General features: G+C 36.2%; 1 protein-coding gene across 3 annotated transcripts in view; it reads right to left on the bottom strand.

The window, feature by feature from the left end:
- PLOD2 (procollagen-lysine,2-oxoglutarate 5-dioxygenase 2) overlaps positions 1–26,371 on the bottom strand; it is a 96,041-nt gene that overhangs the window by 16,471 nt on the left and 53,199 nt on the right. For all 3 annotated transcript variants that reach the window (XM_055295139.2, XM_055295138.2, XM_063611292.1), the window contains exons 5-10: positions 25,063–25,175; positions 17,881–17,944; positions 16,366–16,463; positions 6,869–6,970; positions 3,037–3,162; positions 1,179–1,300 (exon numbers count right to left, since the gene is read on the bottom strand). In XM_055295139.2, coding sequence (XP_055151114.1) covers positions 1,179–1,300; positions 3,037–3,162; positions 6,869–6,970; positions 16,366–16,463; positions 17,881–17,944; positions 25,063–25,175 — 625 coding nt within the window. The remainder of the gene's footprint in view (positions 1–1,178; positions 1,301–3,036; positions 3,163–6,868; positions 6,971–16,365; positions 16,464–17,880; positions 17,945–25,062; positions 25,176–26,371) is intronic.

Raw genomic sequence — 26,371 nt, 5'->3', positions numbered from 1 at the left:
ACCCCACAACTCAGTTTTAAATGAATGTTGGAGATATAAGTATATGACTTTTGAGGTATTAATATTTTACAAACTTGATTTGCATCAAGTTTTCTAAGATAGTTATTCCCCTGCCTTCTTACCAAGGGCAGCGACTATGTTTGCTTTCCCTGGTACAGTTTGTAACACTATCATCAGGAATATCAAGGAATGAACAACTGCAGATACCAGATGACATTTATTTGGGTTATCAACTTTCTACCTCTGGGCTCCCCTCCCTCACTGTCGGTCCCAGTCAGCACTTTTTGCTATTGTCAGTGTGTGTCTCCACACCATATTTGTTCCAAGCAACTATCAAACAAAATACCAGACAGGAGCATTTGGTACAATCATGAAAAATATTAAAGAAAATATGTTCCGAATGTGGACCCAGAGGATTCTCCAGTGAATAAACTACGGAATCACTAGTAATAACATCAGTTTGGTTTTTCAGAGGCCTCTTTTCTGTCTATCCCTACACCCCTAACCTAGTCAGAATCCATCCCTCTGGGACCTCAGCTTCTGCAGCACAGGCATGAGGGTTCGTAGTAGATAAGATTATTTCCTGATGAGAATGGATCATGTCTTCACCTTTTTATCAGCTACTCTTAACACAGTTCCTGGCATATTCTATTAACATTCATTGAATACATGATTTTTTTTTTTTACTATTACTAGAGTTTTATTAGTAGAATGAAGTATTAATAGGGCTAAACAAAAGGCCTACAATACCCCTTCTTGGGATTACAGTATTATCTAGCTCAGTGAGTAACTGGAGAGTAAGAGCACCTGTTTCCCCCACAGTCTAAAAACACACTTTTACTACACACAACCTTCAGAGTGTACATTTAAATTTAAGTCACTGCTATGAAAGTCATACTATTCATTTATCTGCATTTAAAAAAATATTGATCTTACTTTGATTCATCATTTCATTAAATATGTTGACTCATAGCCATTAAAAGAAAAACATAAGTAACTTCTACAGCCCTTTACGTATAAATACGTACAAACATAGACACAGTCTAAGTTGGCTACTGCATACACAAATAGTTTAAGACACCCAAATTTGGCATAACAATTTTAATTTAAAAGTTTATTTTTTCTTAAAGTTTCCTTAGTAAAATAATTTAATTTAATTTTAATTTATTAAAACATACATTCCCATGTTCCTGGCTTCCGCTTGACTTAGATTTTCTTCTGGTCCTACTATTTTTATAGTTTTGATTTCATGCTTAGCTTTATCAAAAAATACCTTGATGTCCTTTTCATGATAAACTTCCTGTAACATATTTTAAAAATCAAAAATTAGAGAATAAGACAACAAGATGACTGAAGTATTCAGATGTAGAGAGTGCTTCACATTCAAGGTCATGAATTCTACAATTCAGATATTCAATTATGTATAAAATAATAACCATATTAAACATGGTATATTTAAATATCACTTAAATGTCACACAAAGAATCTTAAATACATATATATCAATATTCTTAAAGAGAAGATGCTTCAAAATTCTGTCAATCTCTACTGCTAGACAAGTCTTTGTATAAATACTTAAATCTTTAATAGGTGTTTGCATAAATACTTAAATCCTTAGTAATATAAAATGTTTCCAATTAGAGAAGAAAAACATGGCCTGTAGCCTGGAAATCTTAGATGTATGTTGTAAAATATCTAGAAAAAATGTCTACTAAGCATAATAGCCATCAATCTGAGTTATAAATTCAAATAATCACATTTTACAAAATACTCTTTGAAACCAGAGAGTAAAATAAATGGTCATATATAATAAAATTTTTTATTTACCAAAAAAAGGAAAAATTTAAGAAAATTCTATGGACAGATTGATGGGAAAACCATCAACATAAAAGTTACCAATTTTAGTGTGATTCGGCTGTGCTAAAATTCGGATAAAATTATCTGTCTCCATCATTAGAGCATTTCAGAGATTTTTATTTGTCAAGTCTCTAAGTTTTCTGAAAAGCTGTTGCTTTTTGCAGATTTTTAAAATAACTTATCACATAAAAGCAACATAGAGTTAGTACTAAATAACTGAAGATAAGACAAAAACTTCTGCCATCAAGGATTTTAAGGCCCCATGAAAGCAGGGAAAATATAAATAAAAGACAATACATAAAAACAAAATACTTTAGTGAAAGTATATATATTACAACAGATTTTACAAAGCAAATGCTCAATTTTTCACCATTTTAAATCCATTTAAGCTAGTTTTCTGCAGTTAAAATATTCTCTGGACAATGTGAACGGTTAGCTGACATTTACATTAAGGAAAAAGAACAATGGTAAACAAACAGTATTAGGACAGAAGAGAGAAAATCCCACACTTCACAGCTATTGAGTTTTTCTAGACAATGTTAAATACCAGTGGTTTTAGTAGACAAGAAATAACTGTAAAAATACTGAGGAAAAACATCTTCAAGTTTAGATAATATGTGGGAGGTATGTAGGAGGTTCTGAATATTTTTGAAGAAAATGACAGTATCAAAATCCTTTGGGGAATGGCATGCCCTTGTGTGATTAATCAAAACAGTACTCTTTTTTTTTTTAATTATTATACTTTAGGTTTTAGGGTACATGTACACAATGTGCTGTTATCTGAAAACTGCTTCAAGTTCTTATGATATGTTATTGTCTTAAATCACAAACAGTTTAATGACCAATTCTATAGAAGAAAGTACCAGAACTAACCCAAAGGCAAAGGGATTTAAGGCCCTTTGAATCTCCTTGATTATATATTAATTTAAGCTATATGATGATGGCTAATATTCAGCCATTTTTGATCTACAGAAACTGGCAGTTTCATGTGGCTCATATCAATATTGTGGTGCTAGTCTCCAGACTCTAAAATCCTTAGGTCCTAAAAAGGCAGGGCTGTAATTACTCCAAAAATCCTCCACTGAACTTAACCCAATGAATTTTATTAGACATAAATAACAGTTCCAAAAAAGACCAAAAATAGTTTTGACGTAAAATATTCATTTCTCAAATACTTACTTTGTTATGAATAAAAAGTTTAAGTGCTTCTTTTGGGTAATCCAGTGCCAACAATATGTCCAGAAACCGAGGTAGGAAAGGGGTTGGTTGCTCAATAAAAACACCTATTGTTACGTTTGGATGGACCTTTGTTTTACAGCAAACATAAAAATAAAATTATCATTAGTATGGTTTTATTTTAAATTTTATTCAAATCTTAATCAGCATGACATAAAAAATACTAGAATACCAATTCAACATAATCTGCTAAATTTGAATCGCCCCATGGCAGTTCTCTAACACTTGAAACAAATTTTTGTGGGCCCCCCATCAAAGTGATTTTACTGAATCCCATCTTGGTTATGTTAGGTTTAAAGATGAAATTACCATATTTATTACATGAATGTAATTCATGGTACTGCCTACACTACTAGTCAATGCTTCCTTTAAAATAGCCCTTGCAGAAACTTCTTCACATCTGGAAGCTATTTTGAAAGCTTCGTCTAAGAAACCAAATACTAATTGTGTTTCTCTTTTTGTTTCCACAGCTTAAAGTTCAGGGCTTAATTTTGAGCACAAAAAAAGCAATCATGGGAGACCTGAGACTTTATCCTTTTATTTCCTTTCATTATTATATTATGTATAAGGAGAGCTATTTTCTTTCATTAATATTAATATATCTTATCTTAATGTATATATTTTAATATATTTTCTTAAGTTCTCTTTAGGTATGTTTTGGCGTGGAGTTTATCCTTCATTAATTGCACAAACAATTCTGAAACAGCCATTATACATTCCAATGCACATGATGGGCAATATTTAGCAAAATGAATGAAAGTTCCTGGCTTGAAAGACTTACAAGTATATGGGGAAGACAGAAACATAAGTAAACACCCATGTAACTGTGTCATGACCAGAAATCTATGGAAGACTTGTTTATAATGTCTTACTAAAGCCATGTCTTAAAGTCTGAACAAAAGAATTACAAATATTTTTAAATACCTTATACATTAAGTGCTGAATTAGCAACCTTCTTCCATTTTTTCACACATGGTACCTCACACATTCCTCCATTATCTGTATAATAACATATGCTTGCATAAAAGTACACCTTGTACACTATCATATTTCTTCATCTATTCTTTCACTTGCCCAAATATTTATTATTAAATGAATAAACAAATACAAAGAACACAACATATCTACTCTCTAGTAGTTCTCGATATAATAGGAAAAATAATTTTAAAAGTAGGTCATAACTCTCCGTTATCAAATGAGATGATGCATTTCACTTAATTTTCATAAAAGCCTTAGAGGTTATTTTCCCAAATATGCACATGAGGAAAATGAGATTTAGAGAAATTTAAGTAACCCTGAACGCATATATTTGAGGGTAAAGTGCTGGGTTTCAATCCACTACATCACCATGATTAACCTAAGTTCATGTTTATGTAACAACAACAGTGTAACAGTTAACATTTATTGAAGACTGACCACTTCGTATATGTATACTAAATTTATACAAATATCATTTATATATTTGTTATATATATTCATACATATATGTGTGTGCAAAATTTCATTTAACATTCCTACCAACACTCTTAGATAGTCACTATGACTTTACATATAAAGAAACTTGCCTATGGCCCACATCTAACATTATGATAGGCTTGGGATTTAATTACCTACACAATTTTAATTTTTATATTCCTATTGAAAAATAGCTGTATATAGCACGTAATTTTATTGTGCATAATGGAATGAATAGTTTTCCTTTCTATCGAATTTTTTTTTTTTTTTTTTTTTTTGAGACGGAGTCTCGCTCTGTCGCCCAGGCTGGAGTGCAGTGGCGCAATCTCGGCTCACTGCAAGCTCCGCCTCCCGGGTTCACGCCATTCTCCTGCCTCAGCCTCTCCGAGTAGCTGGGACTACAGGCGCCCGCCACCACGCCAGGCTAATTTTTTGTATTTTTAGTAGAGACGGGGTTTCACCGTGGTCTCGATCTCCTGACCTCGTGATCCACCTGCCTCGGCCTCCCAAAGTGCTGGGATTACAAGCGTGAGCCACCGCGCCCGGCTCTATCGAATTTTAACAAGCTGTAAGACAAAATAGCTTAAGTATTAAATTACATACTCCTACATGCAAAAAGAAAAAATGTCAATATAAATATTTTTCTATCTTTGCACCAGAAAGTTTATATAAAAGGAAACAAAACAGATAAAAAGTATTAACTCGCCCTCCAGAAGACAGCACTACTTTCAGCAAAAAAAGATCAGGATAAATTTTTAAACATCTTCATGATGCAGCTTCATTCAGAAATATTCTGGCATTCTTTCCAGATAGGAAACAGTTTGCTATCTGAAAGACTGGCCAAAAACCTTACTTTCAAGTAAAATAGGACTCTATTCATAAGCTCCTACATGTACACAAGTTACTCTTTATACTCCTTTCAGACAATGATAAGAATAGAAACTATTGCCGGGCGCGGTGGCTCACGCTTGTAATCCCAGCACTTTGGGAGGCCGAGGCGGGCGGATCACAAGGTCAGGAGATCGAGACCACGGTGAAACCCCGTCTCTACTAAAAAAATACAAAAAATTAGCCGGGCGTGGTGGCGGGCGCCTGCAGTCCCAGCTACTCGGAGAGGCTGAAGCAGGAGAATGGCGTGAACCCGGGAGGCGGAGCTTGCAGTGAGCCGAGATCGCGCCACTGCACTCCAGCCTGGGTGACAGAGCGAGACTCCGTCTCAAAAAAAAAAAAAAAAAAAAAAAAAAAAAAAGAATAGAAACTATTTAATTCAGGAGCTTGAACATATTACAGTAAAAGTATTTTGCATTTGCATGGGTTCAGGAGTTAGTAGTACTATATTCCTAAGAGCTTTATTTTTGCCTATATTGCTTCTACGTTTCTGGCTGCTGTAGGTACTCAATGAACTTACGGTGAATGAAGGAAAAAATCAGTCTTAATGGCAAAATAACTCCCTAGAATCAACGCTTCATACATATAATCTTCCAAGTTATGTGGGCAATTTTTTGGAGGAAAAATGTTATAGTAGGTATCAGCTCTGGCTGATGTTAGAACAAAGATACATAAAAATGTTTTATAGATTAATGATGAATATTTTCAACTCTTTGTTCACTCTCAAAACATGAATGATAAAATATAACTATAACTATCTATGAAATACATACAAGTAGCACCATGCCTAGAATATACACATCACACAGGTAAAAATGCACAGTGTCAAGAACATAGAGTAGTCTGGAGCCAGACTCCCTATATTCAAATCCCAACCCCAACACTTAAAATTGTGCACCCTTAAACACGTTACTTAAATTTATGCACCTCAGTTTTCTCGTCTGTAAAACTGAGTCAATTGTACTACCTGCTTTAGGAGTTTTGTGAAGTTTAAATGAGTTATTATATGTAAAGTAGTTAGAACAGTCATTTGTTATATAATCAAGTAGTATTAATGTTACATATCAATTTTGAAAATCCAGCACAGATAAAATTGGTCAATAAAAATGCTGCAGCCTTGTAATGATTTTTTCTCAATGCTTTGACTAAGCTAACAGACTAAACACAAGAGCATCCAATTGTAGTAAGCTATTAAATATTAACCACAGGACTCTTTCATTGGGTTCAATTATTAGCTTGTTTTTCTTTCGAAACACAATTCTGAAACACAAATCTAGCAAATGGCTGAAACATCATGTTTTAACACTATATCCCCGTTATCTATCATCAAATCAAAACTATAAAATAATTTGCCTTTTTTCCTATAAATCACAGTATTTCATGACAATGTACTTTCTATTACTACATTTCACACATAATCAATTCCACTTACATCTACTGCAGACAAGTCGACTGTATCGAATTCACAAAGAGTGCAGCCATTATCCTGTGTCCATGAATTGGGTACATAGTTTCCAAAATAATTTAGGAGAATCTTGTAAATGAAGGAAAAGGTTATTAATGAAAGCAGGCCTCTCATCAATGTGGTTTCATTCTATAATCATCTAATTTAAAAGCATGTTTTCTGCAGCAGGTATATTCCTTTAGTAATTCTACTAATATATCATCTGTAGGTGCACACTGAATAGTTTTCTCCAGAATACGAATTGTAAAGCAGGACAAAGTATGTCTAGAAATGTCAAGAAAAGTCATAAATCATAAAGGTCATTTTATTTCTTATTATATTAGATATAATACTGGAAAGGATGATCAAAAAAGAAAAAGCAAACAATGAAATAGAGTTTTAAATGGGCTAGTGAGACTTATTAGGAAAAATACAAATAGGAGTCACATGAATAGTAATTTAGTAATAAGATAAACCTGTTTAAAGGCTGAGCACAGACACCTACAGTAAATAGGGCAGTAGTAATGTGACCTCTAACTAACACAACGCCACACAAAATAAATACTAAGTAAGCTTTGTCACCAAAAGACACTAAGCTCTTCCAGGAAACTATGCTATCATAAGCTAAGCTTCAGGGCAGTGATTCAGGGGTACTGATTCAGGAAAAGACAGCTTGCAGATCAAAATAGATCTAGGGCAACCCCTAATAACAGTCACCTGACAAATCCTAGTGACAGTAAGCTAAAGTACAATATTATTTCTCTACCCATCTTCTTTCAGATCTCTCTGAGGATCCCCTTTGTGAGGTATCTGTCCTTAAACAGATATTGGCATTCATTTTAACTGTAAAAAAAAAAAAAAAAATCTGTGCTCTTCTGTTTTGGGGAGGGGTGGTGTGAGGGAAGAAAGATAGGTGACGGAGGTAGACACACTTAAGATTTGCTCTGAACCCTCAAACAAAATTTTTAATATCCTTAGAATTTGAACATGTTAGGGAAAATCCTGCTGAGTAAATAGTAAGTGAAATTACTACATCTTCTGCAATTTTAATACCCAGTAGTGGTATGAGCATTTATATTAATAGGTTTTTTAAATTTTCTTTCCACAAACTATAATTTTGCCTCATGCTATTAAAAAGCACCTAAAATCCCTATTATGATTATATGATCAATAATTTTTCATTGGAAAGGTAAAATGAAATCAAAAGAAAAAAATCCATGTTAAACATGGGGATCAAAAAATGTAAAAAAGTGTCAACCAGAGTTTTCTAGCTTCTTAAAGTCCTGAAGGGGATGTTAAAGTGTGGAATACATGAAGTAGTTGGGTACCATTTTGCTAGATTCCTCTCAAATATTTGGGATTCTGTTGAAATATTCTTATCGTATTGAAACACTGAAACAAATACTGCTGAAACAAGAACTTTAAAATGGGAAAAACTTTGTGTTGTACAGATATTATAGATATAGCTACATTTAAACTCTACAGCAAAATTAGAAGACATGGACAAGTAAGCCATTCACATTTCTGGACTACAGGATAATTCAGGAAACAAATTACAAGGCAGGAAAGATGTAGTCATAATATTAATGACATTTCAAGAGTCAATGTGGTCATTTTAATGTGTCTTGATAATAAAAACAGAAATAAATATTTTACTGTTGTCAAATGACAAAGGCAAACATTAATCATTTGTGTTCTACAAAATATCATGGTTTTGAAGGAAAAATATCTATGTGGAAATGTATCCCCTATTTAGCATTATTTCTTAAAAAGATAAAGAATATGCAAGGGTGAAAAGCATAGTTTTGTTTAAAATATCCTGAGAAAAAGTTCTTTTAAAAGACAGAAAAAATTTCCCAAATATTTGGCCATATCTAAAATCTCCACTATACATAAAGACTGGTATTTCCATCATCTCAGAAATCTTATTAAAAATGTAAAATTTATTTCATGAGTTACTGATCAGTCTACTAGAATCCCTATATGAATATTAAAATGATCACTAGTTTTAAAATGTTAGAGCATAGGCCGGGCGCGGTGGCTCACGCCTGTAATCCCAGCACTTTGGGAGGCCGAGGTGGGCGGATCACCTGAGGTCAAGAGTTCGAGACCAGCCTCAACATGGAGAAACCCCGTCTCTACTAAAAATACAAAATTAGCTGGGTGTGGTGGTGCATGCCTGTAATCCCAGCTATTCGGGAGGCTGAGGTAGGAGAATTGCTTGAACCTGGGAGGCGGAGGTTGCAGTGAGCCGAGATCGCGCCATTGCACTCCAGCCTGGGCAACAAGAGCGAAACTCCAGCTCCATAAAAAAAAAAAAAAAAAAAATGTTAGAGCATAAAAGACAGCACTTTTAGTTTTCAGAATTAAACCTGTCACTTTCCTACCTTCTTCTTTTTATCTCAATTTGTTTCCTAGATAACTAAGATATTTTAGAAACATTACTTTTGACTAGAAACTTCCCTCTTTTGGACCTCTCACCACACAGGCAGAGGTTTTCCACCATCACCACCCCCCATTTACATCTGTTTTCCTCATGAAAACTAGAGACATTTTTGCTGGCAGCTCTAGACGGTGCAGAAGGCTGTTTATGCAGTTAGGCTGCTCTGGGCACTCTTAGGCTACTAGGTGATAGTATTTTCCTGATTCTTCTTTCACAATATCAAAATGTTTCCAAGTATGATGTCATTTTCATTGACAGAGAAACTTTTCCACCCAAATCCTTTCTCTTTCTTCCTTTTAAAAATCATATCCAATTATTCCAGGTCACAGTGACCCAAGTACTACAGTTTTTATGCACAAAATTAACATCTCTATTTTTATTACAAATCAAATTAGTTTCAGAAATGAGTTATGTTCATGTGTAGATCAGGTGATTAGCTCTTCCCCTGTTTATCTTTTGTAATCAATGTGCAAAAATTGCAAGCATTCCTATACACCAATAATAGACAGCCAAATTATGAGTGAACTCCCATTCACAACTGCTACAAAGAAAATAAAATACCTAGGAATACAACATACAAGGGACGTGAAGGACCTCTTCAAGGAGAATTACAAACCACTGCTCAAGGAAATAAGAGAGAACACAAATGAATGGGAAAACATTCCATGCTCATAATATCGAGAAAATGGCCAAACTGTCCAAAGTAATTTATAGATTCAATGCTATTCCCATCAAGCTACCATTGACTTTATTTGCAGAACTAGAAAAAACTACTTTAAATTTCATATGGAACCAAAAAAGAGCCCGTATAGCCAAGACAATCCTAAGCAAAAAGAACAAAGCTGGAGGCATCACACTACCTGACTTCAAACTATACTACAAGGCTAGAGTAACCAAAACAGCATGGTACTGGTAACAAAACAGATATATAGACCAATGGAACAGAAAAGAGGCCTCAGAAATAACACCACACATCTACAACCATCTGATCTTCGACAAACCTGACAAAAACAAGCAATGGGGAAAGGATTCCCTATTTAATAAATAGTGCTGGGAAAACTGGCTAGCCATATGCAGAAAACAGAAACTGGACCTCTTCCTTACACCTTACAAAAAATCAACTCAAGATAGATTAAAGGCAAACCTAAAACCTACAACTATAAAAACCCTAAAATAAAACCTAGGCAATACCATTCAGGACATAGGCATGGGCAAAGACTTCATGACTAAAACACCAGAAGCAATTGCAACAAACGCCAAAATTGACAAATGGGATCTAATTAAACCACAGTACTTCCGCTCTGCAAAAGAAACTATCATCAGAGTGAACAGGCAACCTACAGAATGGGAAAAAATTTTTGCAATCTATCCATCCAATATCCAGAATCTACAAGGAACTTAAACAAATTTACAAGAAAAAAAAAAAACAAACCACTCCATCAAAAAGTGGGCAAAGGATATCAACAGATACTTCTCAAAAGAAGACATTTATGTGCCCAACAAACATATGAAAAAAAGCTCATCATCACTGGTCATCAGATAAATGCAAATCAAAACCACAATGAGATACCATCTCATGCCAGTTAGAATGGCAATCACTAAAGTCTGGAAATAACGGATGCGGGTGAGGATACGGAGAAATAGGAATGCTTTTACACTGCTTGTGGGGGTGTAAATTATTTCAACCATTGTGGAAGACAGTGTAGTGATTCCTCAAGGATCTAGAACCAGAAATACCATTTGACCCAGTAATCTCATTACAGGGTATATATCCAAAGGACTATAAGTCATTCTACTATAAAGACATATGCACGTGTATGTTTACTGCAGCACTATTTACAATAGCAAAGACTTGGAACCAACCCAAATGCCCATCAATGATAGACTGGATAAAGAAAATGTGGCATATATACACCATGAAATACTATGCAGCCATGGAAAAGAATGAGTTCATGTCCTTTGCAGGGACAAGGATGAAGCTGGAAACCATCATCCTCACCAAACTAACACAGAAACAGGAAAACAAACACTGCATGTTCTCACTCACAAGTGGGAGCTGAACAATGAGAACTCATGGACACAGGGAGGGGAACATCACACACTGGGGCCTGTTGGGGGGTGGAGGGAAAAGGGAGGGAGAGCATTAGGACAAATACATAATGCATGCAGAGTTAAAAACCTAGATGACGGATTGACAGGTGCAGCAAACCACCACAGCACATGCATACCTATGTACAACAAACCTGCACATTCAGCACATGTATCCGAGAACTTAAAGTAAAATTTTAAAAAGCTACCAAATTCATAATTAAGATGTATATTGTTTGATATTTAAAAGAAAAGGCTGAACATTAAAATACACATCTTATACATTACTAACGATAAATGGGTTTCAAGAATAAAAAGTAAAGCTTCAAATTAGAAACCAGTTTCTCTCTAAAAATTGATTCATATTAGATTTATACATACCAAGTATGAAAATAATTATTTAAAATACCTAAACATGTTTTAAATAAAATGTTAAGAAACACAAAATTGTTTACATACTACTATGAAAACAAATGAAAATATAAATGTTCGTAGATATATACTGAGGAGACATAAAAACTGAAAGTAGCTATGAATTAAAACCATATGGGAGGGCAGTATAAATGATTTTTAAAATTATTTAAAATTGTTAAAATTATTTTTCTAATGGCATAAAATTTGGAGAAAGTAGGAAATAAGCTCATTTTATATATTTTAGTATTATCAACATACTATAATCACTTCACCACTTATAGATTATAAATATTTTTAATGAAAAAATTGCTTAAATGTTTAGTTCAATATTATGACTCAAAACCACTGTCATTATAAACATCCATTACTAAACAAAATAATAAGTAAAACTAACTTACAAAAAAGTCATACCAAAAAATCCTTCCACCTTTTATAAAGGTTAAAAAATATTTGTAATAATCAGCTTTCTTTCCCCATCAGCCTGGATAAGAAGAATATGTGACATACTCATTTGAATTTATTTAACTTTAACCTAATATTATAAAGTATTAGTGTTCTGGCTAACACGGTGAAACCCCGTCTCTACTAAAAATACAAAAAAAAAATTAGCCGGGCGAGGTGGCAGGCACCTGTAGTCCCAGCTACGCGAGAGGCTGAGGCAGGAGAATGGCATGAACCCCAGGGGGCGGAGCCTGCAGTGAGCCGAGATCGCGCCACTGCACTCCAGCCTGGGTGAAAGAGCGAGACTCCATCTCAAAAAAAATAAAAAATAAAAAAAAATAAAAGTATTAGTGTTAGTTAAATGTTTACATATTCAAATTTTCTCAAGCTTTTGTATTATATCAAATATAATATTTATAACAAAACTTCATATTTTATTGTCTAATAGAATAACAAAATGAACTAGATACGATCATATCAGAGAAAACATAATAGGAGCATCACATAGCTTGAAATGCCAGAAACAGTGATAACGCAAACTGAAAATGTTTCCAAGAAGACTTAATATTTCTTAGTACACCTAGGTCTTTCTAAATGATTAAGGATTAGTGCTCCTTTTCTTGTGATATGTCCTTTAGTCACTTTTTAAAGCTCCAGTCAGCATCATCCTGGAAATTTGGAAGGAATTGGTGATCACGTTGAAATCACTGAACATAAGGCCTTATCCATAATCACTAAATTCTCAGGACCAAAATCACTCATCAAAAACATTTAAATTTTTGAGACACAATCTTGCTTTGTCGCCCAGGCTGGAGTGCAGTGGCCCGATCTTGGCTGACTGAAACCTCTGCCTCCCAGGTTTAAGCGATTCTCATGCCTCAGCCTGCCAAGTAGCTGAGATTACAAGCACCTGCCTAATTTTTCTTTTTTTCTTGTATTTTTAGTAGAGACAGGGTTTTGCCATGCTGGCCAGTCTCGAACTCCTGGCCTCAAGTGATCTGCCCGCCTCAGCCTCCTAAAGTGACAAGAGGCGTGAACCACCGCACTGGCCTAAATTTGATTAAAATATTATATTACCAAGGAGGAACAGAACACTATGTAGTTATGGGAAAAGTGGGGTTCTACCAGCTCTTGACTAACTGGCACTGACAGTATCACAGACAGCTAAAACAGTGAGTACACACACATAGTAAAGGGATTCATCTATCAAATTTGCCTAGGGAAAGTTACAGTGACCAAGAGTAATTTTTTTTTTTTGAGACAGAGTTTTGCTCTTGTTGCCCAGGCTGGAGGATAACAGCGTGATCTTGGCTCACTGCAACCTCTGTCTCCCAGGTTGAAGCAATTCTGCCTCAGCCCTCTAAAGTAGCTGTGATCAAAGGCATGTGCCACCACCCCCGGCTAATTTTGTATTTTTATTAGAGACGGGGTTTCACCATGTTGGTCAGGCTGGTCTTGAACTCCTGCCCTCAAGTGATCCACCCACCTAAGCCTTGCAAAGTGCTGGGATTACAGGTGTGAGCCACCGTGCCCCGCCGACCAATAGTAATTTGATAACGCTTTTGCCCTGCCAGAAAATAATCTGCCTTACTACTCCCAAGAATAATGCTGGGTCATTATATTATTGACTCTAACATTCAATTAAGATTTGTTGAAAGCGTAGTATTTGCTACACATGTGCTGGACCCTGGGGAAACAAAAGTAAACAAGACAGATAAGATTCTGTAATTCCTAGACCAAAGGCCTAGTAACAGAGACCAGAAAACAGGCAAATACCATTCCTGTCCAGTGTGTGATATGTACTGTAACAGAAGTACTTGCAGATATTACAAAAACATACAAGAGACCCGTAAAGTAAAGACTACACTGACACCTAAAAGATAAGGAGGACTTAGCAGGCAGAGATGCAGCAGGTGGGAATTAGGGAGAGAGGATTCCCGGATATATAAAAAGCATGTACAGAAGACTTGCAGACACAGCAACATGAAACTTCTGCAAAGTTGAAAGTAATGTAGTATTGCTGAGCGGAGAGGGAGAAAGGAGAAGAAATTGAATGTGAAGAGGGTGTGAATGTGTCATGTTGGGAGTGGGAGAGTGAATGCGGTGGTAGATTGGAGGCCACTAAGTCAGGAGCAAAATAAAGAGCCTTGTAAGACAAGTTGAGGATTTTCAACTTCATACCTAAGTTCACAGAAAATCATTATATAGGTGAGTAGAGTGACAGGGTTTCTGCTTTGGCAGAATACTCTAGTTCCAGGCTGCTGGGGGTGTGATTGCTACTAGAGGGAGGTTGCAGGTGGCCTGAACTAAGAAAGTTGCTATGGCCACTGAGAAAATTAGATAAAACCAGCATGCACAGGAGTTAGAACAGAGGGCTTTTGGAGTGGGAAGTGCCTAGAGCCAAAACAAAACCCAGGTTCTGGTTAACCACTGGGTTATAAGGGGAGGTAATGCTGCAAGTCTTAATCTCTGGGTATATGTAACACAGAGATCTACCACTTGAGTATTCTGACCTAGAGCTTAGGAAAGACACAGGAGTTACAGCAAGGATTTGAAAACCACCAGCACTGAGAGAATTCACTAATGAGGAAATGACTCAAATTACCCAACGATGTATATGGAAAAGGAAGAGGCCTCAGGCCCCTGTGAACATTTACTAAAACAGTAAGGATGAAGGTCACTACATGCACACAAACTGAGTTGTAAAATATTAAAAATAAATATTTTGAAGAACAATAGAGATTGAAGAGGAAAGCCCAGAAATTAATAGACAATTTAATCGTGGAAGCAAAGGGAAGGAGCATTCAAGTAGGACCAAATGAGATCAACAAATTGTCAAATGCTGTCTTTAGGTGAAATAAAAATAAGGGCTGAACAATGTCCACTACTCAACAAAGATTTCACAACAGACCTTAACAGGAGCATTTCTTAGTGTGACGGGAAGAGGTGGTGTAGTGACAGCGAGTTATCTATATTTTAAGAAAGTTTGGCTGTGAAGGGGAGGAGAAAAGCCAGGTGCTGCCTGGAAGGCAGTGTGGATTGAAGAGGATGTTCTACCTTGTGTTGGCTTGGTTGGGTTTGGTTTGGTTTGGTTTGTAAGATGGAGGAGACTTACGGGTCTTTAAAATGCTAATGAGGAGATGACAGAGCCGGGGAAACTGATTATAAGATAGAGACTGAAGGAGGGCACAAGAAAGAGATTGCTTTGTAGGAAGGCTGGAATGGGATGAAAACCAAAGGGGAAAGATTAACTAGAAGAGACGGGAATCTACTTCTTTCCGTTTGATGGAGCAGAATTTGCCAGCATGGGTTTTCCTTGCATTTCTTTCCATTCACATAGCTTTTCCTGGAATTCAGATCACTCACTCCTCTGGAACAGCAGCCCACAGCCCCCAGCATTTTCTTCCCACAACAAAAATCTGTTAATCCCTTTTCTAGGTACTTAAACCAGGCATTTCAGCATGTCAGAAGGTTGTTTTAAGCACAGTATTACTATATTTTTTAAATGCAATTTATGTTCCAGCTTGATTGGACCCAGGCAAAACAAACTTTTCATCTATAAATTTTGCAGTCAATAACATTTTTAGCAAGCTCAATTATACACATTTGAAACAGAAAGGCATCCAAAATTTTACTGGTCAAATTATGTCACTTTCATTAACTGTAGTTAATGAAATAAGAGAAAGAGGAAGCTTTCTGGCCATATTGTAATATCCCAATCTTAACAGTGTTGTTAACTTAGAAAACGGCAAGTCAGGTGAAACAAATGACCTCTTAATGTCCTGAGCAATTCCTAATGAGAAAGGATACCCACTATGAGAGAAATGTGGCTCACTCCCAAGTTAGTTGTTGTTATTTAATAAAACACCAAATGTGCTATAAATAGAATAAAAGGCTGTCACTCTGCTGAGGAAAAATCAGTTTGATTAATTAATTAGTATAAAACCAGATGACATACTGTGTAAAAGATGAAGTCTTTATTTTAGCACCAAAATAAAGTCTTTGAAAGAAATTTTTAAAAATAAAATAGATGACATTCCACATATCAATCCATAATCTATCTCCAAGAAATAGCCAAATAAAAGTAACTGTTACTTACCTTGGTGGGTCCATTTCCATTAATTGCCACTGGTAATGTTTCATAAAATGTATTCTTAGCTCTGGCTTTGCCATTTTCAAATTTTAAAACAACTTCATCTGGGTTAAAAAGAGAAAATAGGCTTTAGTAATTTAAAATATGTGTGTGTGTGTCTGTATTCATGTGTCTGTGTGTGTATGTGTGTGTATCATCATTACAAAATTTCTCATGGATGTAATATTCCAAGTGCTACAACACTTCTAGTAACTTCATCTACTCCAAGTCAGCATATACCCAAAATGGAGGATGACAGTGACAACAGATAGATACCAAACTCACTCTAACCTGGCACCAGTAAAGTGATTGAGGTGCTAAGCCAGTGAGCTGTCTGTCAGAATAATTCATCCTGCAATCCTGCCTTTGCCCCTTCATAGTAATGTTATTCTTGCCAAGTTAAATTAGTAACTCAGTTTAGTCATCTATCAAATGGTATCCATGCCTGTCTTTTAGGGTTATTATGAAGATAATAACAATATATGCATGGTGAGTAGAATATTGTCTGGCATAAGCAAGGGTTCTACAACTGGCTACCAATGATAATATTTCCAGTTCTTAAAAATCAGACTTAGCACATTAATCAAGATAAAACTCAAGTCAGAGGGGAGCAGAACCATCTTCTTAAACTTTCCTGAGCACTCCAAACTAAACATTTTGCATTGTGGGAATCTCTTTTTTTTTTTTTTTTTTAGAGACTGGGTCTCACTTTCTGGCCCAGGATGGAGTGCAAGGACACGATCACCGGTCACTGCAGCCTCGAACTCCCGGGATCAAGCAATCCTCAGCCTCTCATACAGCTGGGATTATAGGCACGCACCACCATACCTGACTAGATTTTAAGAATCTTTTTACTAAATGAACTGACTTGAAGTATTGATTGAATTGCAATATACTCTCAATTTTTATACGTATATTTTAAAGTATGTGTTAATAAATTATATTTTAAATTTTACTGTATTGATTAGTTTTAATGTATTTTATCAAGATATATGTATCTATAATACACAGGCACATATGCATATCCACATATGAGCATGTACACACACACACACACACACACACACACACTCTTCCCCAGTCTACCTGTCTAGTTGTCACCAGTTATCTTTCAGCTGGGTCAAAAGGATCTACTCTAATACTCTGGGTAATTCATGATACAAAGAATTTCACTAGAAAATGTGTAACAATAAAGTGTAATTAATTCATAAACTTATCTAAAGTTCCCAAATGGTGAGACACTAAATTTTAAGTTACCAAAAGCCAGAAGCTTATCTTTTTTACACTAGTCATAGGAAATGATTTTAATTTAATGTACTGACGTTAAGTTCAAGTTTGGTATTTTTGTTAAATTACAATAATTACAATATTTACACTGTCGACCTTAGTCACAGCCCCCAAATGGACATAACAAAGGAAAGATAGTTGAAAACACAGGTGTTTGTTTGTATAGTTAAGCAATCCGGTATTTAGGAAGCATACCTACAGCTCCATTTAAGGTCTGGAAAATTTTGCATTTGTGATCCAATGTGATGTTAATAGCTTCCTAAAACATAAGAATAGAAATGATACTGAAAATGACAACAAAAACAGCAAACATTCCTATCATATTAATATAGTTTGTTCTTTGAGGGGACTTAAAGTTTAATATTCTTATATCTTAAGTGTCTAATCAAAATATTTAGATGACTAAAGTATTTAGCTAAAACATAGAAACTGCGACAGTTGCAACTCATTGCAAAATACACTTAAAGAAAATCTTGTTTCCTAATGACAGCAACTACAAACACACAAGTAACTTTTATATCTGTATCCAATATATATAGTAAATTTATTAAGTATCAACTTATATTGGTAAATATAATAAAAGTATTCTCAAATTAGAAAATCTTGCTTTACTGTACTCCAAAGTTTCACTCACATCAATTTCAGGAATATTCTCTCTAGGGCCTATGGAAGACTGCTTATTGTACCCAACATTCCCTCAACTCCCCAATAAGGGAACTCAGATTTCAGTAGCATACATCTGCTTAAAATAAAAAAACAGATTTTCCTTTGGGTATTATGAGTGGGCACATACATATGTTCTGATCAAAGTACAAGAAACTATTCGGTAAGACTTCTAGAAAGGCTACTTAAAGAAAGTGATGAAACTGAGATGGCCTGTTTTTATTACTGTGCCTCTCCTAGCTGCCCAGACTATGAATGCAATGACTGAAACTCAAGTAGCAATTTTAGACAAGGAAGTAAGATTAAAACTGGGAGCTATGGGCTAATGGTAGAGCAACAAAAGAGCTATCCCTCTTGACAGCATAAAGCCTCCCTAGCAGCCTTGTGCCCCCTAACTCTTAATTACTTTTAATGCGACAGAAGGAAAAAAAATAAAACATCTTTCTTATTTAGACCACTGCTATTTTGAGTTGCTTTATTTATTAGAGTTTAAGTATTCTGATGAATAAAAGGCAAAGCCTGTGTCTATAACACAGTCCCGTGGATCCTCAGGCTCTAGCCTCTTAGGGATTTCATTATCATCTCTTTAAATCTTCAGGCTCCATATTCTCAAATATTTGAAATCCACAAATTGGCTATAAAGTCTCCTAAAAAGGATCACACCCATCCTTACAGGCTCTATCCACTCTGGGCCACCAAACACTTGAACAATGACCAGGGCTTTTGGCTTCAATGTTTTCTCAACATGCATAATCTCCAGGCTCCAAATCTCAGAGGAAGGTCTCTGTCCTCAAGGGTATCACAGGTAGTTTTCAAATTAAAAACTGTCTTTTGAGTGGCTTTATTCACATGTCATTTCAAAATACCAGAAAAGGTGTTCTTTTACAATTGTAGCCAATTAAACACATAAAGTCTATGTTATTATCATATGAAACAGAAAAAAAGTCCAGATTTTGGTTTTCAGGTAACCAAGGATCCAGTCCCTACAATGTCACTGACTATGTGGTCTCAGTTTCTCTACTGATAAAGTGTGGACACAGAGTCTAGCCTCTAGCCTATCTAGGATCAAAGAAGCTCAGACAAGTACAAAGGGCTTTGCAAGGCTAAAGACTATAAATGACAATACACTGCATTTTTTTAAACTGCAAAAGTTCATTCTGTTATCAAATGGCTTTGGTGTAGCTTATGAGAAAAAAAAATTATAGCTGCAAGATGGAGTGAATACAAGAATACACATTTCTAATGCTCTATATTAATAAATGACAGCTATTTATTCAAGAATATGAAAGAAGACATTCTCTAGAATCCTTAGGATTTCATTATTGTCCCTTTAAATCTCCAAGCTCAGAAGTTTTGATAATGTAACATATTCTGCTTCACTTAAGAATCTTAGTTTGGCTGGATATGAAATTCTGGGTTGAAAATTCTTTTCTTTAAGAATGTTGAATATTGGCCCCCACTCTCTTCTGGCTTGTAAAGTTTCTGCTGAGAGATCAGCTGTTAGTCTGATGGGCTTCCCTTTGTGGGTAACCCGACCTTTCTCTCTGGCCGCCCTTAACATTTTTTCCTTCATTTCAACTTTGGTGAATCTGACAATTATGTGTCTTGGAGTTGCTCTTCTCGAGGAGTATCTTTGTGGCGTTCTCTGTATTTCCTGAATCTGAATGTTGGCCTGCCTTGCTAGATTGGAGAAGTTCTCCTGGATAATATCTTGCAGTGTGTTTTCCAACTTGGTTCCATTCTCCCTGTCACTTTCAGGTACACCAATCAGACGTAGGTTTGGTCTTTTCACATAGTCCCATATTTCTTGGAGGCTTTTTTCGTTTCTCTTTATTCTTTTTTCTCTAAACTTCCCTTCTCGCTTCATTTCATTCATTTCATCTTCCATCACTGATACTCTTTCTTCCAGTTGATCGCAACGGCTACTGAGGCTTCTGCGTTCTTCACGTAGTTCTCGAAACTTGGCTTTCAGCTCCATCAGCTCCTTCAAGCACTTCTCTGCAATGGTTATTTTAGTTATACATTCGTCTAATAATACTTTACAGACAAGCAAATGCTCAGAAATTTTGTCACCACCAGGCCTGTCCTAAAAGAGCTCCTGAAGGAAGCACTAAACATGGAAAGGAACAACCGGTACCAGCCACTGCAAAAACATGCCAAACTGTAAAGACCATTGAGGCTAGGAAGAAACTACATCAACTAACGAGCAAAATAACCAGCTAACATCATAATGACAGGATCAAATTCACACATAACAATATTAACTTTAAATGTAAATGGGATAAATGCTCCAATTAAAAGACACAGACTGGCAAACTGGATAAGGAGTCAAGACCCATCAGTGTGCTGTATTCAGGAAACCCATCTCATGTGCAGAGACACACACAGACTCAAAATAAAGGGATGGAGGAAGATCTACCAAGCAAATGGAAAACAAAGAAAGGCAGGGGTTGCAATCCTAGTCTCTGATAAAATAGACTTTAAACCAACAAAGATCAAAAGAGACAAAGAAGGCCATCACATAATGGTAAAGGGATCAATTCAATAAGAAGAGCTAACTATCCTAAATATATATGCACCCAATAAGGGAGCACCCAGATTCATAAAGCAAGTCCTGAGTGACCTACAAAGAGACTTAGACTCCCACACAATAATAAAGGGAGATTTTAACACCCCACTGTCAACATTAGACAGATCAATGAGACAGTTAACAAGGATACCCAGGAATTGAACTCAGCTCTGCACCAAGCGGACCTAATAGATATCTACAGAACTCTCCACCATAAATCAACAGAATATACATTTTTTTCAGCACCACACCACACTTATTCCAAAATTGACCACATAGTTGGAAGTAAAGCTCTCCTCAGCAAATGTAAAAGAACAGAAATTATAACAAACTCTCTCAGACCACAGTGCAATCAAACTAGAACTCAGGATTAAGAAACTCACTCAAAACCGCTCAACTACATGGAAACTGAACAACCTGCTCCTGAATGACTACTGGGTACATAACGAAATGAAGGCAGAAATAAAAGATGTTCTTTGAAACCAATGAGAACAAAGACACAACTTACCAGAATCTCTGGGACACATTCAAAGCAGTGTGTAGAGGAAAATTTATAGCACTAAATGCCCACAAGAGAAAGCAGGAAAGATCCTAAATTGACACCCTAACAGCACAATTAAAAGAACTAGAAATGCAAGAGCAAACACATTCAAAAGCTAGCAGAAGGCAAGAAATAACTAAAATCAGGGCAGAACCGAAGGAAATAGAGACACAAAAAACCCTTCAAAAAATTAATGAATCCAGGAGCTGGTTTTTTGAAAAGATCAACAAAATTGATAGACCACTAGCAAGACTAATAAAGACGAAAAGAGAGAAGAATCAAACAGATGCAATAAAAAATGATAAAGGGGATATCACCACTGATCCCACAGAAATACAATCTACCATCAGAGAATACTACAAACACCTTTACGCAAATAAACTAGAAAATCTAGAAGAAATGGATAAATTCCTTGACACATACACCCTCCCAAGACTAAACCAGGAAAAAGTTGAATCTCTGAATAGACCAATAACAGGCTCTGAAATTGTGGCAATAATCAATAGCTTACCAGCCAAAAAGAGTCCAGGACCTGATGGATTCACAGCCTAATTCTACCAGAGATACAAGGAGGAACTGGTACCATTCCTTCTGAAACTATTCCAATCAATAGAAAAAGAGGGAATCCTCCCTAACACATTTTATGAGGCCAGCACCATCCTGATACCAAAGCCTGGCAGAGACATAACCAAAAAAGAGAATTTCAGACCAATATCCTTGAAGAACATTGATGCAAGAATCCTCAATAAAATACTGGCAAATCAAATCCAGCAGCACATCAAAAACTTATCCACCATGATCAAGTGGCCTTCATCCCTGGGATGCAAGGCTGGTTCAACATACACAAATCAATAAATGTAATCCAGCATATAAACAGAACCAAAGACAAAAACCACATGATTATCTCAATAGATGCAGAAAAGGCTTTTGACAAAATTCAATAATGCTTCATGCTAAAAACTCTCAATAAATTAGGTATTGATGGGATGTATCTCAAAATAGTAAGAGCTATCTATGACAAACTCACAGCCAATATCATACTGAATGGGCAAAAACTGGAAGCATTCCCTTTGATAACTGGCACAAGACAGGGATGCCCTCTCTCACCACTCCTATTCAACATAGTGTTGGAAGTTCTGGCCAGGGCAATCAGGCAGGAGAAGGAAATAAAGGGTATTCAATTAGGAAAAGAGGAAGTCAAATTGTCTCTGTTTGCAGATTACATGATTGTATATTTAGAAAACCCCACTGTCTCAGCCCAAAATCTCCTTAAGCTGATAAGCAACTTCAGCAAAGTCTCAAGATACAAAATCAATGTACAAAAATCACAAGCATTCTTGTACACCAATAACAGACAAACAGAGAGCCAAATCATGAGTGAACTCCCATTCACAATTGCTTCAAAGAGAATAAAATACCTAGGAATCCAACTTACAAGGGACGTGAAGGACCTCTTCAAGGAGAACTACAAACCACTGCTCAATGAAATAAAAGAGGATACAAACAAATGGAAGAACATTCCATGCTCATGGGGTGGAAGAATCAATATTGTGAAAATGGCCATACTGCCCAAGGTAATTTATAGATTCAATGCCATCCCCATCAAGCTACCAATGACTTTCTTCACAGAATTGGAAAAAACTACTTTAAAGTTCATACGGAACCAAAAAAGAGCCCGCATCGCCAAGTCAATCCTAAGCCAAAAGAACAAAGCTGGAGGCATCACGCTACCTGACTTCAAACTATACTACAAGGCTACAGTAACCAAAACAGCATGGTACTGGTACCAAAACAGGGACATAGATCAATGGAACAGAACAGAGCCCTCAGAAATAACACCACATATCTATAACTCTCTGATCTTTGACAAACCTGACAAAAACAAGCAATGGGATAAGGATTCCCTATTTAATAAATGGTGCTGGGAAAACTGGCTAGTCATATGGAGAAAGCTGAAACTGGATCCCTTCCTTACACCTTATACAAAAATTAATTCAAGATGGATTAAAGACTTACATGTTAAACCTAAAACCATAAAAACCCTAGAAGAAAATCTAAGCAATACCATTCAGGACACAGGCATGGGCAAGGACTTCATCTCTAAAACACGAAAAGCAATGGCAACAAAAGCCAAAATTGACAAATGGGATCTAATTAAACTAAAGAGCTTCTGCACAGCAAAAGAAACTACCATCAGAGTGAACAGGCAACCTACAAAATGGCAGAAAATTTTCGCAACCTACTCATCTGACAAAGGGCTAATATCCAGAATCTACAATGAATTCAAACATATTTACAAGAAAAAAACAAACAACCCCATCAAAAAGTGGGCAAAGGATATGAACAGACACTCCTCAAAAGAAGACATTTATGCAGCCAAAAAACACATGAAAAAATGCTCATCATCACTGGCCATCAGAGAAATGCAAATCAAAACCACAATGAGATACCATCTCACACCAATTAGAATGGCCATCATTAAAAAGTCAGGAAACAACAGGTGCTGGAGAGGATGTAGAGAAACAGGAACACTTTTACGCTGTTGGTGGGACTGTAAACTAGTTCAACCATTGTGGAAGTCAGTGTGGCGATTCCTCAGGGATCTAGAACTAGAAATACCATTTGACCCAGCCATCCCATTACTGGGTATATACCCAAAGGACTATAAATCACGCTGCTATAAAGACACATGCACACGTATGTTTATTGCGGCACTATTCACAATAGCAAAGACTTGGAACCAACCCAAATGTCCAACAACGATAGACTGGATTAAGAAAATGTGGCACATATACACCATGGAATACTATGCAGCCATAAGAAATGATGAGTTCATGTCCTTTGTAGGGACATGGATGAAACTGGAAACCATCATTCTCAGTAAACTATCGCAAGGACAAAAAACCAAACACCACATGTTCTCACTCATAGGTGGGAATTGAACAATGAGAACTCATGGACACAGGAAGGGGAACATCACACTCCGGGGACTGTTGTGGGGTGGGGAAAGTGGGGTGGGGAAAGGGGGGTGGGACAGCATTAAGAGATATACCTAATGCTAAATGACGAGTTAATGGGTGCAGCAACCAACATGGCACATGGATACATATGTAACAAACCTGCACATTGTGCACATGTACCCTAAAATTTAAAGTATAATAATAACTAAAAAAAAATGTAACATATTCTGTTATTTTAAGGCAGCCTAAGTGAGTATGCAGTGGAGGTAGGGCCATGACAATGGTGTGAGGGCTGCCATTTCATTTTATTATCAAGTAATTTCAATATGTGTCTCAATACATACAGCACTGCATTACATAGTTCTTCTTTCCTTCTGCCTGATCCAACCAAGTTTCGCAAGTTTGCCAACTTGGCCACAAAAGAGAAGCCATAAAGACACACTAAGCTAGTGCTGATATCCAGCCAGGTGACATAAACCAATCTCACCTATTAAAAATATGTTATCAACAAGAACATTTTGAAATTCAGTTTACCAGTTGCCATACTATCATAAAACCTTTGTTTCTGACCACTCCACATTAACACAATATAACACACAAAACAACCAAATCAATAAAACAAAAAAATTGCAGCTGTTACACACCCTTTTCAGTGAATCAATGTAAATTTTAGTGTAAAAGAGCTGATCATCATCATTATCCTGGAGATTCCATTGTTGAACTATACGGTTGACATATGGAGCATAGCCAATAAATCCTGCAACACAGCAGAGAGAAAGTAGATAATTTAGGATTCAAAGACCAAAACTGGTGTCATGTTAATTTCACTGACCAGTTGAACTGAGTTGTGAAGTCATGAAGCCTAATTCTTAGGTTGGAATTTCACAGCTCACCATGAAAGAAATATGAATTATTGAGTGCCCCTTGTTTTATATATAAACTCCAATAGAGTGTTTGCTACCAACTGCAAAACAGAAAATAACCGAACTCTTTTTAAATAAATGTGTCTCCAAAATTAATTGACAAAAGAGGGAGAACTAATGTTTTCCAAGGCTCCTAAGGGAAACAGATTTACTAGGAAAAGAATAGACTGAGACAAGAATTTTTTCTCTGACCTTCTAAAAAGCTCTTCTTGGATTCTCTGCGGAGAACTCACTCCTTCTTACAGAATAAAATCTCTACTGCAGTGGTTTTACTGTCAGTGCCAGAGATGCTAATGCAATCAAAGGAATGCTGGATTTGTCACTAACTGCAAACATCCCAAAGAAATTTTGTATCTAAGACATTTTGGAAATGTTTCCATTACTTTGGCCAGTCATTATTGTGCCTGCTAAACCATTTTCTGGCTAGGTTTTTTGTGTCATAGTCTGGAAAAAGGAAGTCTAAAATTGGATTGTTCTCCTTGGCCTTAGAGCATAAGCATTAAGACCGCCAATAACATTTGTCTGTTAAAGACACAAACAGAATCATTTTTCCTGTCTGAATCTTCCTCTGAATTATGCAAATGCAGCCAAGCTGCTATGTTTCATTGACATTCAATACTTTTAAAAAGGAACCAATGTTACTCCCGTGAGTTGAAGAAAAATCTATTTTTTTAACCGGCAAAATTAAAATTCTCTTAAAAGAATTAAAAAAATAGGTCCAGGGAAATTACTGTTACTGGAGAAAAAAGACAAAAGGAAAACATGACCAAAACCAATCAATGGTTGCTCATTTTTTGGTTCTTGCCATATAAATTTTTTTTTTTTTTTGGAGACAGAGTCTCGCTCTGTCACCCAGGCTGGAGTGTAAAGACACAATCTTGGCTCACTGCAACCTCTGCCTCCCGAATTCCCCTCCGCCTTCCGCCTCCTGCCTCAACCTCTCAAGTAGTTGGGATTACAGGCACCCACCACCATGCCTGGCTAATTTTTGTATTTTTAGTAGAGATGGGGTTTCGTCATGTTGGTCAGA

Source organism: Symphalangus syndactylus, chromosome 10 (genome assembly GCF_028878055.3).
Source record: "Symphalangus syndactylus isolate Jambi chromosome 10, NHGRI_mSymSyn1-v2.1_pri, whole genome shotgun sequence".
Classification (NCBI taxonomy): domain Eukaryota; kingdom Metazoa; phylum Chordata; class Mammalia; order Primates; family Hylobatidae; genus Symphalangus; species Symphalangus syndactylus.
Note: the sequence above shows the minus strand (reverse complement) of the source record. Positions and strands in the feature narration are given on the sequence as shown.